Source organism: Heliangelus exortis, chromosome 16 (assembly GCF_036169615.1).
Source record: "Heliangelus exortis chromosome 16, bHelExo1.hap1, whole genome shotgun sequence".
Lineage (NCBI taxonomy): Eukaryota > Metazoa > Chordata > Aves > Apodiformes > Trochilidae > Heliangelus > Heliangelus exortis.
The window spans coordinates 4,464,117-4,482,253 of NC_092437.1; the positions used below are offsets into that span (position 1 = coordinate 4,464,117).

The 18,137-nt window shown below is 48.2% G+C and overlaps 1 protein-coding gene across 2 annotated transcripts in view; it reads left to right on the top strand.

The window, feature by feature from the left end:
• LAMA5 (laminin subunit alpha 5) overlaps positions 1-18,137 on the top strand; it is a 90,532-nt gene that overhangs the window by 3,964 nt on the left and 68,431 nt on the right. For both annotated transcript variants that reach the window (XM_071759742.1, XM_071759743.1), the window contains exon 2: positions 2,393-2,545. In XM_071759742.1, the coding sequence (XP_071615843.1) occupies positions 2,393-2,545 (153 nt within the window). The remainder of the gene's footprint in view (positions 1-2,392; positions 2,546-18,137) is intronic.

Consider the following 18,137-nt stretch of genomic DNA (forward strand, 5'->3'; position numbering starts at 1 on the left):
CCAGGCTGGGTCACACTTCCTGTGGTTTTCCGATAAATTAGACCCGGAGAGCTGAGGTTGGGTCATGGCAGGGCCAGATAAACCGGGACAAAGCCATCTGCTGTCCCCAGGCAAGCTGTGCCAGCGGGGTGCCAGGCTCCTCTTTATGCTCAAGGGAAACTTCAAAGTCCCCAGTGACCTGAACAGGATCATGGCTTGCAGGTCTCTGGAAGCTGCCCCTCCATTCCCTCCTCCTCCTTATCTCTCTCCCTTTGGAGTTTGCTCTGATAGTGACAGTTTTATGTTCTCCGAGCTGTCTTGCAGCTTCTTGCATTGCTGAAGGTTTTTTTTTTTGCTGTACCTTAGTGATCTCCACGCCTATTCTGCTCTGGCAACCTGCTGTCTCCACTAAGCCTGTGGCTCCCAATTGCTTTTTAATTAAAATCCTCTGCTGATGGCAGAATTTCTCCCCTCTAGAGCCCTGACGCATTGTGCGGGAGCCTGAGTAGCTCTGAATTAGGAAAAGCTGGAAATTCTTCTCATTGGGTTTAGGGCTGGCTCCAATGAAACAATTACTGAGCAACTGGTCTAAAAGAAGAGCTAATTGCATCTTCAGCAGCAAACTTAGTTCAGCTGTTGGTGTGTGACCAGCCAACACTCTGGGGCTGCTCAGGAGTGGCAGGGGGGGGATAACAGGAGCATTACAAATGAGAAGCAGCTGATTTTGAATTTTGAGTCCCCTCTTATTAAACTTGACTTCACTCAGTGCTTGGTTCCAAATGGTTTTCATATCTCTGGCAAGAATTTCAAGTATGAAAACACCTTTTTTTTTTTTTTTTTTTTTTTTTTGTTACTTATCCCCATTTTGTAACCTTGCCTTGCTTCTCCCCCCCCCCTCTCAGCCTTGTGTATTGTGCAGCAGAAATTTCCACACAACCTGTTGCACCGGTTCCCCTTAAAGGTTTGAGCTGAACAGTTAGGTCAGTTTTATCTGGTCTGCTCTCCTTCCTCACTCAGTACATGTTCAAACCAGCCTTGTCCTGACCCTATGTTACAGCAGGAGCTCCCTGCATGGCTGCCAGGGTTATTTGGGTGGTTTCAGCTGACTTTTTTTTTGCCCGTGTTGCCCGTCTGCTCTTTTCCTATCTCTAGGGGAGTTAATGAAATGGTGGTGGTGTTCAGGACATTTGTGTTGCATAATTGCCTGCAAATAACCTAGCACATGGCTGTGGGGAAGAATGCTGTGAAATCTCCAGTTTCCTCTACACTGGGATTCCTCCAGAGTTTGGGAATCTGGAAAATCACACGTTCTGCTGTGGCTCTGTCTTGCCTCAGCCTTTGTAGGGCTGTAAATGGGATATACAGAAAGGAGATTGCTTGTCTTGGGATCATGTACCTGGTGTAAAATCAAAGCTGGCTGGAGCTGGGATGGGTAAGAGCGGCTTGCTGGCCTGGGGATAACTCTGCCTCTAAAAGGAAAACTGCCTGTAACACAATTCCCTTCTAAGATGTCTGTAGCTGCAATTTAAGAGACAGAAGAGTGGCTCCACAGAACAACTCACCAATTTCTAGGGCTGTTTTACAGGTTTCCTTAAGAGTGGGTCAGGTTCGCTTGTGCATTAAGTGGAAAAGAAAGAATTGCCCCTCACAGCTCAGGGCTTTGTCTGATCCTGCTCAGGAGGTGCTGTTAAAAGCTGCAGAGCTGTTTTCTCTGGCAGCTTGTCCATGGAGCTGACAAAGCCACCCTCACCACAAAAGCAAGGCAGAAAAGTGATGGGAGCTGTGTCCCTGGCCAGCTGACAGCTGGGGCTGTCCCTTTCTGGCCTTGCATTGCAGCATCACCAGCAAAAGGAACTTGGCTGCTGGACTATGAAGCTTGAAAATGTAGCTGAAAGGACTATAAATGTGAAATGAATAGGTGGACAAGAAACAGATTCCAGGGAGCTGGGCAGAACTGAGGCCATGAACCGAGCCAGGCTGAGTCCATATAGGATTGACTGGATGGTTCAGGTCAGGATCTCTGAATGTCAGGGGGAGAGTGAGTGGCAGCCCCAGCAGAGGAGCTGCTGGCCCAGAAGCTTGAGCTTGCAGTGCAGCTTCTCCCTCTCCCTGCTCTTCTGCATGTGGCACTCAGTTCTTTGTGTTTTGGGTCCCTTTGCCAGCACCCAGTGTGTATCTGAAATCCAGAGATGATTCTTAGAGCAGGTTATGCACTGGATGGTGGTTGTTGAGTTGTTGAGCTTTTTCGTGTTGCTTTTTCCATCCGTGTTTGAAATTGCAAGCAAAAAGTTTATATATAGCTTTGCATTATCAGGCTTGCATCCTAGATTTTATGAACTGCTCTGAAACCTGTCTGCTTTGTGCCAGGTCTTTCTGGCTACACTTAAATTTTCTTTTTTGTGCTTTCCAACAGGGCCAGTACTGTGACATCTGTTCCTCTGCAAACAGCAACAAAGCCCACCCCATAACAAATGCCATCGATGGGACAGAACGCTGGTGGCAGAGTCCCCCTCTCTCCCGGGGGCTGGAGTTCAACCAGGTCAACGTCACTTTGGACCTTGGACAGGTAAACCAAGGCTTTCTTGGTTATTTTGTAGGCTGTGATGGTGAGGACCTGCTCCTCTGCTTCCAGAGTCCTTCAGTGGTCCTTGCTGGAAGGGAGAGACAAAACTTGCTCGTTTAGTGACAGAGTAGGAGAGTGGTTAAAAAACTTGTTTTTTTAACCACTGTTAAACTACTGAGTGGTTAAAAAGACTTGTCTGTCTGTAGTATTAATTGAAGTTTACAGTATTTGCTGGTACTGCTTAGGTTTTCCCTAGAAATTGAGTCATTCACAGAAGCTGCAAGTGCCTTTCCCTCTAGAGGGTACCCAGCTCCTGGAGGGGGATGGTTTGCAAGGCTTCAGCCCACAACAGAAAAGTACAGCCCTGAGGATTTTAAGGCTGTGCTGTAAAGCTTGAAGTGGTGTCATTAAAACCCTAAAAACTCCTTGCTGAAGATCTTCCTAGAAAAGACAAAGAATGGCAATTGATGTTTGGTCTCTAATGCTGGCAAGTCAAAGGGAATTAACATTGTAATAGCTCTGGCTGCCAGCCCCCAGGCCTCCCCTGCTCCTATTCATCTGCAAAACCATCCCTCTGGAAATGGGTTATTCTCTCAGACTTCCCTCAGAGCTTAGAGGAAAGCAGCAGAAAAGGTGTCCTGGGCTCTGCTACCAGTCCTGCAGCACAAGGGATGAAGTTGGATCCTCCTTGGAAGGCTGACAGGGCAGCTCAGGGTTGCTGGGGGGCTCTGGCAGCCTTTGAACTGCCCCTTTATTTGGGAATCTGTTGCAGTGATTTAAAGCCTTTGGGCTCTGAAGCTTTGTACTGACCCTGCAGGTGATTTTGGTTTTGTTCTTTTTTTTTTTTTTTTTCCACCCTCTTGGGTGGTGTAAAGGGTTGTTTGTCATTGCTGTTTGTGAGGCATCCAAGATGCACAGCTACAGATGCCTGGGATGTATTGATGACAAAATCCTTCTTTCAGAAGCCTGTAACACACACTTTAATCCCCAGGACTGTCTCTGATCAACTCACTGCCCTGTTGTAGTACTCCCTTGGAGCTTCTCAAACACCCCCCACCACTTTTGTTCTCTCTCATAGGAGAGTGCCATGGGATCTGAAGCTGTGCCATACACAGCACCAACAAGATATCTCCTAATGCCCTGGGCACAGTGTCCATCACAGATAACTGTGTGGGCAAAGCCTCCCGGGGCCTCACACAGTCTGCTGATCCTGTCCCCAACGTAGGTGGCATCTGCTGTGTCCCTTAGGAACTTCCCAGCTGGCAGGGATGTGCTGGGTGGGTGGATTGCTTGCACTCCCTCCTCCCACCAAGGGCCAGCCTGCAGCCTGGCTTTTGGGTCGCTTATTGCTCCTTCTGGAAAGGGATTTTCAAAGCCCAACTTTCCCTTCTCTTCCTTTTCATTCTCTGTGACAACTTTCTGGCTTCAGGCCAGAGCTAAGCCAGCCCTGCAAGCTGATGCATTCTGCTCCCCTTCAGAGCCTGCAATAACTCAGGGTGTGTGTGTGCAAAAATTGGGAGGGGTATAAGTTTACCTTCTTTGTCCTTCCCTCCTCTCCAAATCTTCCATCTGTATTGGTTTTGGTACCCTGGCAGCTGAGACTGAGTGTGCCATGGTTTCTGTGAAGCTGGCAGCAGAATCCGTGTGGCTCTGGTTTTGAAGTTTTCTCCCCTGGCTGGGAGTTTCTCTGGAATTGTTGCTCCATAGAAGCACAGACTAAAAGTTCTGTTTTCAGTGGCTTCCTCTTTATACGTTCCATTATTGTACCTAATTGCTATAATAACCTGTTTATCCTTCTGTTGAGAATCAGTTCATTGCTTTTCCCTCCTTTGTTTTGGTAGGTCAGGCAATAGAAGCAAGATGAAATGTTACAGAATCACTAATTTCCTCCTTTTGAAGTTGAGGCTGGTTGAAAGGATGGAAGATTTAAAAAAAAAAAAAAAAAAGCAATTCTTGAGACCCAACAGGCTCTGCAGAGCCAGTGCAGGATGAGTCCAGGGTACCTGGCAGCCAGGTTTTGCAAATTCCTTGGATACCTGTGAAACAGGGCAGGTAACACCCTCAAAGGCATGTCTGAGAGCAAGGCTTTTTTTTTTTTTTTTTTTTTTTTTGGCTGGCAAACAAGGCCTCTCCTTGCTCCATGTAACCCTCCGGGGAACTCTTGGACCAATTAAGATTTAATTTAAGGGACTGGCAGCTGCTGAAAGCTTTTGTCCCTTTGGGGGCTCAGGAGTGCCTGGAGTGCTGGTGCTGCTGGTGTGGTGCTTTGGCAGGAGCACTGCAGGGGCTGGCACAGGAGGTTTTGGTGTCTGCCCCCTCCCTGAGCCATAAGGGCTTCATTACCACCTAGAATTGGGTTTCTCCAGCATTTGGCAAGGCTGTGGCAACTGGGAGAGGGGCAGTTAATTAAGCAGCCTCTTGGGCTTTGCTTTTGCTGGCTGGGAGTTTGCTCTTCTCACCGGGATGTTAAAATCCTTTCGGGAAGAAGAGAGGGAGGAATATCACTCACAGCCAGCAAATAAGTTAAAGAAGGGCTGGGGCTGGCCACCCAGCTGGTCTGAGTCTATTAAACACTCACATTGTGTCATCTTGGTGCCAAGCAGTGGCCTAATCCTAACAGCTTCATTGGGAAGATGGATCAGAGCTCCCACCCCAGCATGGGAAGAGATTGTGTCTGCTTATCTGCTGGGGGGGTGTTGGATCTGAATTGTTTCCACTGCTACCCTCGCTGTTCCTGCCTCCTTGGGGAGGGATGGTTTATCCTTGTCGGAGTTGATAAGGTTGGGAAAAGCTGGGAGGGGAGGAGAAGTTGCTGAAGGTCTCGTGTCAGGCACAGGAGGGAAGCTAAATGGATTTTAGGAGCTGCTGGGGACTGGAGGATGGTGGAATGTTGTTTCTTTCTTGGTTTTAATTGTGGCCTCGTGCTTAAGGGGTTTGTATGGTTGGCCTGAATGGCAGGGCCACTGCATGGGTTTGCTGCAAAAATACAGAATTACGGTGCCAGGATGAAGGACAGTTTTGGTTTCACAGGGTGGAACACCTGGAGGGTGCCAGGCTCTAGGAGGACACCGTGTCTTGTGGCATTGCTGGACAATCTGGATGTGTCCCCAAAACCTATCTGTCCTGTTCTGCCTGCCTTGGAGGGCACAGGCTCATGTTGTGACTGAGACTTCTAAGCCTCCCCCACCACTGCTGAGCTCTGAGCTCTTTCCTCTTCTGCTTGGAGCCTTCACACAGCTGGAAATGAGAGAGTGCAGGGACAGGGGACCGTGACTCACTGCCACCATGGGAATTATCCCTGTGATCCCACTGTGATTTAATGCTGCAGTGGGTGGGGGGGAGGAAAGGCTGGGATGGAAGATTTTTAATTTCTTTTCTCCCAAGAAGGTCGTTTGAGTCAGAGCTGACAAAAATGAGGAGGTTTGAAAGAAGCATTGAATGACTGGCCTCCTGCCAGGGCCTGATATCTTCCTTGCATGAAGGTGAACCCAGGCCAGCCCTTCCCAGAGATGTTTCTGGATAGTTGATGCTTTGTGATAAAGTGGATGGAGAGGAATGCAAGAGCAGGAGCTTCGTGCCAGTGCTTGCTTGTGGTTCATGACTGCAGTGAGAAGGTGGCTGGAGAGCATCCTCCAGCTCCCCCATCCCCAGTCTGCTGGCCCCAGTGACACCAGAATTTCAGACTGAAGCTTTGCAGGGAGTTTTGGTTTACATCCCTAAAGGTATTTCATTCTTACTTGAGTCAGGAGCAGGATTTATGTGTGGAAGCCTCTCCTTAAGGAGTAAATCAGGTCTGGCAGTGCCTGGGACCCCTGCTCCAACCTTGTGTCCCCTCTGCCCTGCTCACGGGCAAGAAGCACCCACATCCTGTCACCTCTGCCACTGAGGAGCAAAGAGACAGCTCCTCCTGTCTAGGGTGATATTGCTTAAATTGCAGCTTCCCTTAGGGTTAAAAAGGGGGGGAAAAAAGCTGCATTCGTGAAGATAGAAAGGAAATGAAAAGGATTGGGAGCTGAGCCCCCCCGGGGCAGTCTGAAGGTTGGGTTTATAGTGTCTGGAAGATGTGTCTAGGCAAGGGGGTAGATCAATAGCTCACCAGGCTGCCTTAAATTACCTCTGGAGTTTTCTAGTCACTACGATGGGATCTGCCAAAGTCACCATTTTTTCTGACCCTATTGAGCAGATTACTTGCCAGGTTTCTCCAGCTCCAAAGTGAAGGTGTTCACTGGCACAACACACACTGGATGCTTCAGCCCTTGGCCAACAGGCTTCTATTTTTTTAGTGTGAAATTTGTCTCAAAAGGAATTGACTATTTTTCCTTTGGATTTCCAGGCCATAAACCTATTTCCTTTCCCACTTACACTGCAAATGTTTCCTCCCCCCCCTCCCAGGACCTGCTTTGCACCCAGGTTAGACATGCAGGACGTTTGGAGGTTCTGGGTATGTGGCTGAATGCCTGACTTGCATGAACAAGTCAATCCTCCTTGTGCAAACTGATTTCTTGTTTATGAATATTAAATTTCTACTCATCCTCGGTAGACGTGGGTTGGGTTTTGTCAGAGAAAATGCCACCTGGCCCAATGCTAAAAACATCACTGCACCAGAGCTTGGTGCCTCGTGTGTCCCAGTGCTCTGGAATGTTCCTTAACCTGTTTCTGGCTTCCCATTTATTTTTATTTGACTGAAATAGTCATGGAAGCTGCTGGTGGAGATCTTCAGGAACCCTCTCTGAAAGGCAGAGAGGAAAATTTCCTTGGAAAGCAATGGCCTGAGCCTTACCTCCTGTCCCCAGCAAAAGCCCTTGGCACACAGGTGAATCTGATATTTATTCCTTGGCTTAATTCATTGAAAAATCCTTCTTGATAAGTAAACTCATGAAATCCCGAGAGAAGGCTTCTGGATCTTGGGTGGAGCATTTGTCCCAGTGGCTGCTTTCCCCAGGTTTGATGTGGGACAGGGGTGATGGTCACCCAAGAAGACTTTTTAGCTGCAAACTACATAAATTCCTCCCTTCTTTCACCTTCTTTCAGTCACTGTGAGAGCCCTTGGCACTTCTGGGTGCTGTAGCTGCTGCATCCATTTTCCTCTGAGGCTTCCTAGGTCATTCTTGCTGTACATAGGGGAGACTTGGAATGAGTCTTTCCTTCCCCTTGGTGGTGGGGATGTCTTCTCCATCATTTTCCCTGGAACACAAATGCCCAGCTCTCCTGAGAGGGCCACAGGCTGCCTTATCTGTCTGGCAAGTTTTTTTTCCACAGTGTGGCAAGCATGGGTGTAGGCTTACATTTTCTTACATTTTCTTTTGTACATAGTTTTCACTTAATTTCTTCTACTGTAAGGACTACTGGGTCTTCACTCTGCTGGGGCACCACTGTGGGAAAGGGGTAGGAGGGCTTAGTGGCATTTATTGTGAGTTTTTGCACCTTAAGTCGAGGGCTGGGGCGTAAAATCTCTAACAAAGACATTCTTTCTCCAAATTGTTGGAGCAAAAGCAGAATTAAAAAGAAAGCATGTTAAGCAGGCTGAGCAGAAATCCTTCCTGATTTCAACAGCTGAGGCTACACTCTTTTCTCCTCTGTAGAGGCTTCTCCTGTTGCTATAAAATTGTCTCAAAAGTAGTTCAGGATCTCAATGAGACATCATTTACAGGCTTAATGAATCTTAATTCCCTGATCTGAAAGGGGCTGTGGCTCCCCTTTAACTGCAGAGCCTGCTTCTTCAAAGTTGAAGTTGCCCTAAATCCAACCACCTTTTTTTTTTTTTTTCTTTTTTTTTCTTTTTTTTTCTGGGTGAGGGGGATGTTGGTGCTGATAAGGGGGAGATTTTTGCCTTTTCCTGGCCCTTCTTGACATTGCTGTGCTCTCTGCCAGCTCCCACTGGATTCCTGGCCCCAGTGGCTGTGCAGGAGCTGCTCAGGTGAGTGGGAAGGGAGAGCCTGAGTGTTCATCCAGTGGGAATCTGTCTCCTCCAGCAGCAAGAGCAGACCCATCCTCTCCTTTTCAAGCAGCCTTGCCAAGTTGGATGCCAACTTGACTTTTCCCCCTCTTTGTTAGTGCTGCTGGTGATTGCTGTAAGGGGAAAAAATTGGGCAGAATATCACTTTAGGTAAATCATGGCTGAGATGTGGATTTTAATTGTACACTTTTTTGACTTATGTCCTGAACCAGCACTGCTTACAACCATTTTTTTTTTTTTAAGGCTTCAGTGAATAGTAGGTGATATTTCACTTGTAACATTTGATTCCCAAAAGGTCTGTGAACACAGGGAGAGGGCACCCAGTGGAGCAGGAGGCTCTGGGTGGATCACTCAGCATTGCAGCACTTTTTGTAGCCTCCCAGGAGGGTGTTTCTGCCCATCCTTTGCATCTTGTACAAAACGACCCTTGTGGTTCAATGGCTTCATCACCCAGGGGGCTGTGCTTGCTCTGCCTGGACCTGAATGAGTTCTGGAGAATTCAGGTGTTAAAATAAGCCTCAGCCTCCCCCAGAACAGCTCCAGGTAACAACTGATGAAAGGATAATTACCCTGCTTCTAAAAAAGCGTGTGCAAGATTTCCACTAATTCCTCCTTAGATATTGTTGCCTATTTTTAATTTTGGCAGGAGGAGAAAGGAGGAGGAGGCTGATTGTGAGGTCTCCTGCCATGGAGCTTCCCCTCCCAGCCAGGCTGCCCACTCCTGCTCAACTCCTTGGATTCTTCAAAGATTAGGAGAAAGCCTTCAGGGGGAGCAGGAGCTGGGGAGAGGTGAGGTGAGCTGGTGGATTTAGCTTGGAATGAATAGCTGGAAGGCAAACCTTGGAATTTCTTGCTGTTCTCCTGGAAAGTCTTTGCTTGGCTGGGCTGGTAAAGAAGGTGCCTGGAGTCAGGGGTGAACGTGTGCTGGGACACGTGCTCCAGGGGTCAGCTCTGTCTGTCCTCTTTGTGGTTCTACCAGAAAGTTAAACCAAAGCAAAACTCTCCAGATCAGACCCCTGTTGTTTTTTCCTGCTTCAGGCTGGTGTCACAGGGGGTGTTTTGGGAAGCTGGAGAGGTTCCTGGCTCTGACACGGAGCGAGCTGGCATCCAAGGAACTGTGGTAGCACTTTTTGCACTTGGGTTTGTCCTCCTGTCTCCAAAACTGGAAATGCTGCATCCATCTCCATCCTTCGTGTGCACAGCCTGTGTGCTGGAGCCTGCACAGCACCAGAATAAGAAGCACAAAGTCCTGAGCTGACAAGAATGGTTTCTTGAGTCAGGCCCCCAGCAGAGCCCTTGGCTTGGTCCTCTGCAGCCCTTCTCTTCTGTCTCTTCTCTGCCTCCAGCAGGTAAGAGCATCTCTCAGGCCTGTCCCTGAACTCATGTCCTGAGCAGACACCTGAGAACGTGCTGCTGAGTCTGAGGGTTGGGAGCTTGGTGGTGCTGCCAGTCCTGCTCTTCATTTGACCCAGGCACAAGCTTGGGGACACTCTCATCCTGTGGCATTGCTCAGTTGGTTCAGTTCTTGATGCTTGGCTTGACCATGATGAGAAGCCCCTCAAATGGGCTGTTCCTGCTTGCTGGGCCAGGTTTCCAGGAGTTGTCCTTGCCCTGCAGAGCTCTGTCCTGGCCTGGATCCACCAGGCTGGCAGGGAGGATGCTAAATACACTTCTGATCATCTGCCTCGTCAGCTTCTCTGCTCTTTCAAGCCTGTTCCAGCCCCCTGCACCTTTCTTTTGATGCTTTACCAAGCCTGGCTCAGCCCTGCTTTCATCTCTGCCTTATCCTTTTATTATAGTCATAAATGTGAGCCTCCGGGCCATGCCCAGCCTTGATCCTCAGCAGTTTCCTGTTTTCTGGATCCAGGGCTCTTCAAATTCCAGACCTCCCCTCCTGTGTGTGATGCCAAGCAGTGCAGTAAATATAACTTTGCTTCCCATCTGATAGAAAATGAAAGGGAGAGGAGTAGGAAGACACCAAGGGAGAGGCTCGTGCCTGATGTGATGGGAAGGAAGAGTCTTTCTAACTGGTTCATGGGTAGGCTCCAGCTAACTCTGGGAAAATGAGGTTTATTCACACAGAGCTGGTAGCTGAAGCATGCTGAGTTACAGCAGGGATTTGTCATACTGGGAGGTCCAGAGAGGAGGACAAAGCTTTGAGAGAGTGCCACATGGATGACTCCACAAGGTGAGGGTGGCACAGTGGTTTGGGGCCACTTTGATCACCAGAGACTCAGACAAGGATGGGTGGAGTGACATTATTCTGTGCTCTGTAGAGGGACTTGCCAAGCATGACTATAAAAAAAAAAAAAACTTTGTTAACTTGAGGTCACTGCTAAGGGAAGGTGGGTCTGGAGGGTGCCAGCTCCTGTCTGTGCACCACAGGAAGCAACAGAGCCTGTTCCCTCCAAACAACTCCAGCCTGGCCCCATGAACACTGCTTTGGAGGGACAGGCAGAACAAAGAGTCAGGCTGATGGTGTAGTTTAGGGACTCAGCATCCATTTCCCTTCTCATTCCTCTTCTGACATGGCTTGAATTTTTCTCCAGGTGGGCTGGGTATCACCTGTTTGATGTCAGCCACATCCCTGCCATTCTGGTGGTGGCACTGGTAGGATGCCAGGTGGCAGGGGTGGGGACATTCTCCTTCCTGACACCTCTGCAGAGAGGTGACAGCTTCTGGCAGAGAGGATGAGCAGGTAACAGGTCAGCAATTGCTGCTGCAACACGAGTTGCTGGGGCTTGTTAGTCAGAGCTTCTGGAGGATGGTGTTAGGATGACAGGGGGACCATCTTGTCCTTCCCTCTGTCAAATAAAATGTTCAAAGGAGCTGTGACCCTCCTGGATGTGACAGGAAGCATCACACCTCTTGTTTCCAGCCAGGTCTACCTTGAGGAGCTGTGACCCTGCCAGCAGGGTTAAATGAGCTGAGCTCCTGTTGCACTTGTATGTGTTGCAGGGTGTACCTGGTTAGCTGGAAGTTAAAAGTTTCCATTGGATTAAGTTGCTTTTATGTTTTTATCCTGGAAGATCTGCCTGTCAGTGCTGGTTTTTACTCTTGTGTACCTGTGCATGCTGAAAACCACGTCTGTGATGGAGCAGATTTATTGGCAAAGCCTGTGGGTGACTCTGCTCTGCTCCACCTGAGAACAATTTTGCAGCTTCTGCTTGGCATCCTGAGTCTTTCCAGGGATTTTTTGCATCATTTGTGCAGTGCCGAGCAAACAGCCAAACCCTGAGAACTGCCTCAATTTTTCACACGTGCACTTAGTGTTGTTCTTTCCCAATTCTTTGCCTGCTTTGCTGCAGGACTCTCCCTCCCTTCCAGCTGAGCTCTATTTAGGGGCTCCTCTGAGTTCTGTCACTGTGGATTGGAGCATGCCCTGTGACCAAAAAACACTTGGCATGCTGCTGTAGGCATCTCTTGGATCTGGAGAAACGCAGATGATGCCAAGCCCTGATGGGAAGGGGAAGAGAATGGCTTTCTGGTATTTGCACATAGCTGCAAACTGTAAACACAGACTCATGACTGCAAACAGAAACCTGGATCACTGGCTTCATCATGACTTCACTGTTGTTGTCCTGGCTGTTTGCTAAAGCTGTTCCTTAATCCTTTTCCAGGCTTTTGCAAAGTCTGCATCCACCCAAATTTAGTGGGCACAAAGATTCTGGCTGAACTCCAGGATGGAGTTTATTTTTATTTATTTATTTATTTATTTATTTTCCCCTTCACCAGTCATTGCTTACAGTCCACTTGCTTCAGATCTCTGTAAATGGGACAAGGAGGCTCTTGGAGGACTGGGAGTAGAAAACCCATGTTCTTGTGAGCCTTGTGTGGCCAAAGAGCAAGAAGAGGAGCAGTGCAGAGGCTGTAGCTGTGGATCTGTGCTGGTGTTAGCATTGGGAATGTTAATCCTGGTGGCCCTGCTCTGTGGTGCTGTGGGGTCAGTGAGCCCAGCTCTGAATGGCAGTGTCATGGGGAGGAAACCTGCTGACAAATCCTAACCCAGGGCACGGCCATCATGCAGATTTTTAGAAGAATAAACCTGCTTGCACGTGTCGGGTTGGGTTTTGTTGGAATCTGCTAACAACTGGAGGTTTAAACCCAGCTTGCAGAACCATCAGGATTACAGAAAAGCCATGTTGCTGAAATGTCTGGAAGTTTGGTTCAGTTGGGAATGATGTTTTTCCTATTGGAACTGGGTCTTCTCTGGATATTTGGGACCTGGAGCTGCTGCCTGGGTGTAATCCAGAAAGGGACCTTCCAAAACTCCTGCCTGGCACTGCAGATGGACAAGGTAGAAGAAAGGCAGGATAAAAATGGCATTTGCCACCTCCCAGAGCTGCAGCCAGAAATAAGGTGTCAGAGCTGGACCATCCATCTTTTCCAAATCCAAGAGAGGAAGGATTTAGGTGTTCTGCTCTGAGGGCTTGGGATTCCTCTGAAGTTTGAGCCATTAATCTTTGGCATTCAGCCACGAAAAATGAAAAGCCTTTCAGTGGCTTTGGTGGCAAGCTGGGACCTCTCTCTTTGTGCCAGTTTTTAGCTAATTCATCCTCTTCCATTTCCTTCCTCTCCTCACCCTTCCCATGTATGCAGGTTTGGGGCAGGATATCCACCCCATTCAGGGCAATGGGGGAAATATCTGCTCCTAGGGTGGACACTGGCCAAGGCTGCTTTGTTCTCCTTGCTGCTGAAAGGACAGCCCAAGGAAACCCTCAGAGCAGAAGCTGGCATGTGACTCAGAGTGGATTTCCTGCAGCTCTGGAAGCGAGTAAAATGCATGACACTGGGATTTTTCAATTTTTTTTTTTTTTTTTTAAATCCCATAAACACAAGGCTACAGAGAGGCTGGGGCTGAAGACCTTTCTTGAATGGGAAATTGCTGTGTCGCAGCTGTACAAGTTGTGCCTTGTCAAGGTTAAATCAATCTTGGTGTTTTTTGGGCCTTTTTGTGTGGGTTTCTTGTTTTGTTTTATTGTTGGTTTTTTCCCTTTATTTTGTTTTGGGTTTTTTTTTTTTTAGATTGAGACCTGAGCTTGTGACAGGCCTGTTTTTTCTAGGAGAATTAAGTTGTGCCATTAAGATGATGTTGTAGCTGGCTGCTCTTCTTGCTGACACCCCCTGCCCTGCCTTTTTGTAACAAATCCAGAGCTGGAATGATGGTGGCAAAAAAAAAAATGAACTGCAGTGCCTGGGTTTTAACTCCTTGGTTTTGCCAGTGCAATAATTTCCAGGGCTTATGAGCTGCATAGAGAGGTTGGCACTGGGACTGATGCTCCAGCACCTTGCTCTGTGCCCTGCAAGACAGAAGATTTGACTTTTTTGTCATTATGGGTCAGCTGGCATTAATCTGTGTGGATGCTGTGGTGGGACTGCTACATCACTGCCCCAAGGCCTCCAGAAAGCTCTGGGAACTTTGCAGACATTTAGTTCACTGTGGGCCATAAAAAGAGTAGGAACTGTTGCAAGTTTCTAGTGCCTAAGGAACAAAATCCTATTTGTATCCTATGGATGGGAAATAATTTCTTTTTTTCAATTTATGATTTGGCCAAGGTCTTCTTGAATAAATTTAGCAAATCAGCAAGGATTTGGCAGTACTGAAATGACTCTTATTATAGCTCTTTTATGGCATTTTTTTAATATTATTTCTAGTACTGTAATGGAATTTTTTTATAGTATTTCTAGTACTGTAAGGCCTAGAATGCCTGGTCATGGAGCATGTGGAGCTCTGGCCATGCTCTGCAGAGCCTGTCCCAACAAGGTTGTGGTCCTGGCTGACGTAGCTATGCTTGTAAAACTCTGGCTGTAAACCATCCTACAAATGCTCTAAAGCAGAGACAAGCATTCTTTTGTCTGACTTCCCTATTTCAGTTGTAAACTGGCTCAGGAACTCCTAAAAATATTTAAGTTGTCCTGCCCAGTGAACCTGGATGGGTATAACTAATTCAAACAACGCACAGAATGTACAGTTGGGAACATTTGTTTGCTCTGGATGGTAGGAATGTCCTTTGAAAATGTGCTATGTAGGTATGAATAAAGGGTTTTTTCCACTCCCTTCTCCAGGTTTCTGAAGACCAAAGTCTTGAAACAGCTTTGGCTGCTAAGCTGTGCTGATAAGATACACAGCAAATGTGTTTGAGAGCCTCATGGAGGAACAGAAACTCCTGGGCTGTTTGCTTTCCCCTTAACAGTGTGAAAAATTAATGTGTCTTGTTAAGGAGCCTGGGGAATTGTGTGCTCAGAGTTAAGGGCTGCACAGGAATATTATTCCTGGCTTGTGGTGTCACTGGAGCTGGCAGCTGAAACGCTTGCTGCAGATTTACTGGGTAGGAGTCTGAAGCTTGGTGTGGGCTTTGCAGAGCCCCAGTCATTGCAGTTTCCTTTCTGGCACCCTCCCTCTGATCCTGGTACAGAATTGGGGTAGCTTCTCACTACAGTAAGTCCCATGTTGTTTGGAAACAGGATTTTTTCTATTAATATTCAACCCAGTAATTTGAAGGAATTATTTTGTTCCTTATTTTGCCACTGCTTTGTGGTGAGCTTGACTCATGGGCTGCTGAAAACAAATCTCAGGCAATTCTGAGGGTTTGAGGGGTGCAGGCTGGGAGCTTGGGGTGAGTCAGGGTTTAGAACATCATCACCATGAGCCAGAGGGGAGGCTGTGAAAAACAGGAGCAGCATCCTTTGTTTTACACTGGTGCTCCCCTTCCCCAGCCCAGCATCCAATCTGCACCACCCCGTTTGTGATCCAGAGCTCAGCTTAAATTCTCCCCATGAGCACAAGAACTGGAGACTGTTCCCTGGAGGTGGTCAGAGTGCACAAAGAAATGGTGAGGAAGTTGTGTGTCACCTGTCATGTCAGCAAATCTGGACATCCTGCACTGACAAATGCAGCCAGGATTCATTCCAGCCTGTTCCAGCATCCAAAGCAGGGTGAGGGCAGGTGTAACCTGCACAGCAGAGAATCAGGTTTGCTTCCAGACAGGTAGATGGATGCTGCAGGCAAGACCCATGCAGCTCTGCTTTCCTTTTTGCTGTTTTTTTTGCCAGAAATCCTCGAGGGGTTGTCCCAGGGCAGAGGAGCAGTTCCCTCATTTGAGCTGGGGGGTTCTGCATTGTGCCCTGGCATCTACAAACCCATCTGCTGAGAGTCCCTCCCATGGGCAGCCCACTGGACACATCCTTCATCAGGCTGTGGCCCCATGAGAACAATAATGCAGCTAGTGCTTAAAAACTTGTTTTTAACCTCCCAGGCAAATGACAGAGCTGTGCTGTGCCCCTCACCTTGGACTCATGCCATCACACATGCCCTCCCTCCTTTCAGCAGTGGTCTTTCTTTCAGTGGTGTGTGCTTACACACCCAGACCTTTTATCTCCACTAAATCAGAGCTTTCTTAAGCCCTTGTGGGGGTTTTTTTGTTGTTTTTTCTGTAGCACTCCCCTTATCTCTGTTCCTTCCTAGGGCTGGGCAGGGGGAGCGGGGAAGCAGGAGGGGCTGAGCAAGCTGTGAATGTGTTTGCTCTGCAGTGATGCTGGGTGGCTCGTGGCAACAGGCAGGACTGGGAGCAGGAGGAGCACCTGTAGGACTGGTGGGGATTTCCAAATTGCTGGGTAGTTGGGTTTTTCTGCAAGGCAATTCTTTTTATTTATTGTTTTTTCAGGGTCTGAGGCAGTAGATTTGCAGCACGTCGGTGTAGAGCAAATTTGCAGTTTTTCATGTGGATGCCAGGTGATGGAAAGGGGCTAAAAACTGAATGTCCCAGTGAAGTCTCTGTATGGTCTTTGCTTTGCTTTGTCCTTTTTTTCCAGCCATCAAGATAAGGGTACTGTGAAATCCTGGTAAGAGCTCTCAGTAATAGCAGGCAGACTGGGACCAGTGACCATCTCCCAGCTTACAGCCTGGTGTGCCCTGGGAGCTGGGACAGGGCTCTGCTCCAGCCACTCAACTGTGCCTTTTGATCACATGCAACACCCTCTACAGAGGTGACAAGGCTGAGCTACTGCTCAGGTCATCAAATTACTTTTCCTGATGAGAAATATTGCAGTTACTTCCATGTTTTCTTTCCTTTACCTACAGTAGGAATTGAGTGATGGCTTTGGGTAGATGAGGTGCTCCAGGTTTAGTGGTTGTAAACTGGTGTGCATCCAGTTTAGTGGATGGTTGGACTTGCTGATCTTAGTGGTTTTTTCCTCTTGTTGATCCTATGATACATGGGATGTAGTTGCCCCCTGGCAGCCCCCAGGCTCTGGATCAACCTTGTGTGTGCATCTGCAGGGAATGTGCTCTTGTCCTCTTGTGGATGAACCTGCAGGAAAGCCTCTGGGGTTTATGGCTCCTCCCTGCAAGGACATCTTAGTTGCATGTTGACCCCAAGCTCTGCTTCCCAACAGGTCAGTTTTCTGGATGGGGCTTTCCCATCCATAGTGAAAGGCAGGAATTCCACAGCTGACACCACCTTTGCCCCACGCTGTAGCCAGAGCTGAAGGTTTGGGGCATGATGCTAAGAGTTGCATCTCCCAGTGCTGTTCTGGGGGAAACCAGTACAACACTGGGGTACATCTGGATGAGGTATGATGCCTGCTGTGGTGCAGGCAGCTCTGTGTCTGTGCATATCCTGTGAATGATATGCAAATTGCTGCATAGCAGTATAGGCTTTGCTCAGTTTTTAAGGCATCTGACCTTTCTTTTGCTAAGGCTTTCAACAAGCCAATTTACAGTCTGGGAAGGGACCACCCAGAGTCTGATTTCATGGAGCAGAAGGGGAAGGGAGGGAAGTCGTTCAAAGAGTGAAGGAGATGCCATTACTTCTGTGTCCTGTATATTGATTTCATGAACCGTGAGGCTGGGAGTCAGATGCCAGTCTGCTTTGCTGTGATCTTAGCAGAATGTGACCCCTGTCCCTCAGCAGCAGAGCCAGGGAGCAGATCCTGTTTCCCCAGGCAGCTCTGATTTCTGGAGGCTGTCAGGAGGATGGACCCTGTGCCTGGGAACACTGCTGGGAGGCATTGCAGGGGAGGCTTTGGCTGTGCCTGGTGGCCACACCAGCTAACAGAAACACCCACCCCAACAGCTTTGGAGGTGGGTGCCAAATGGTGTGGATTGCTTGTAGCTACCCTGTTAGCATGAGTGGCGTTTCCCTCCCTTCCTTTGAAGATGATGATTCCCTTCTGAAAACAGGAGGTCGAGAGTCTGGTCTCAGACAAGTAGAAGGACACTTATTTACAAATATTTATCCTGGGAAATATTTATAAATCTCCCCTTGGGAGCAGAGCCACAAAAGTAGGGTGGTTTCGGGATATTCACACCAGGTTGTTAAAAGCTTCTCTGGTTAATCTGGTACCATGATGTGCTACAGCAAGGCTACTGCTGCTTCCAGAATAGTAGCCACATGTCCCTTGTTCTTGCCCCCTGGCTCAGAGGAGCAGAAAGATGCAGGCAGTGGTGTGAGGTACCCACTGCTCCTTGTGTGTAGCTTTGTGTTGTCCTTTTCCCTGTCCCTGCTCCAGCAAATCCTGGAGCCTGGAGGAGCTGAGGTCCCAGAACTGAGGTCCCACACCTCTCCCCTGAGGTTACATCCTGGGTGTTTGGGTCATGCTGAGTTTGTAATCCCATGTTTACACCATATCCATAACTAG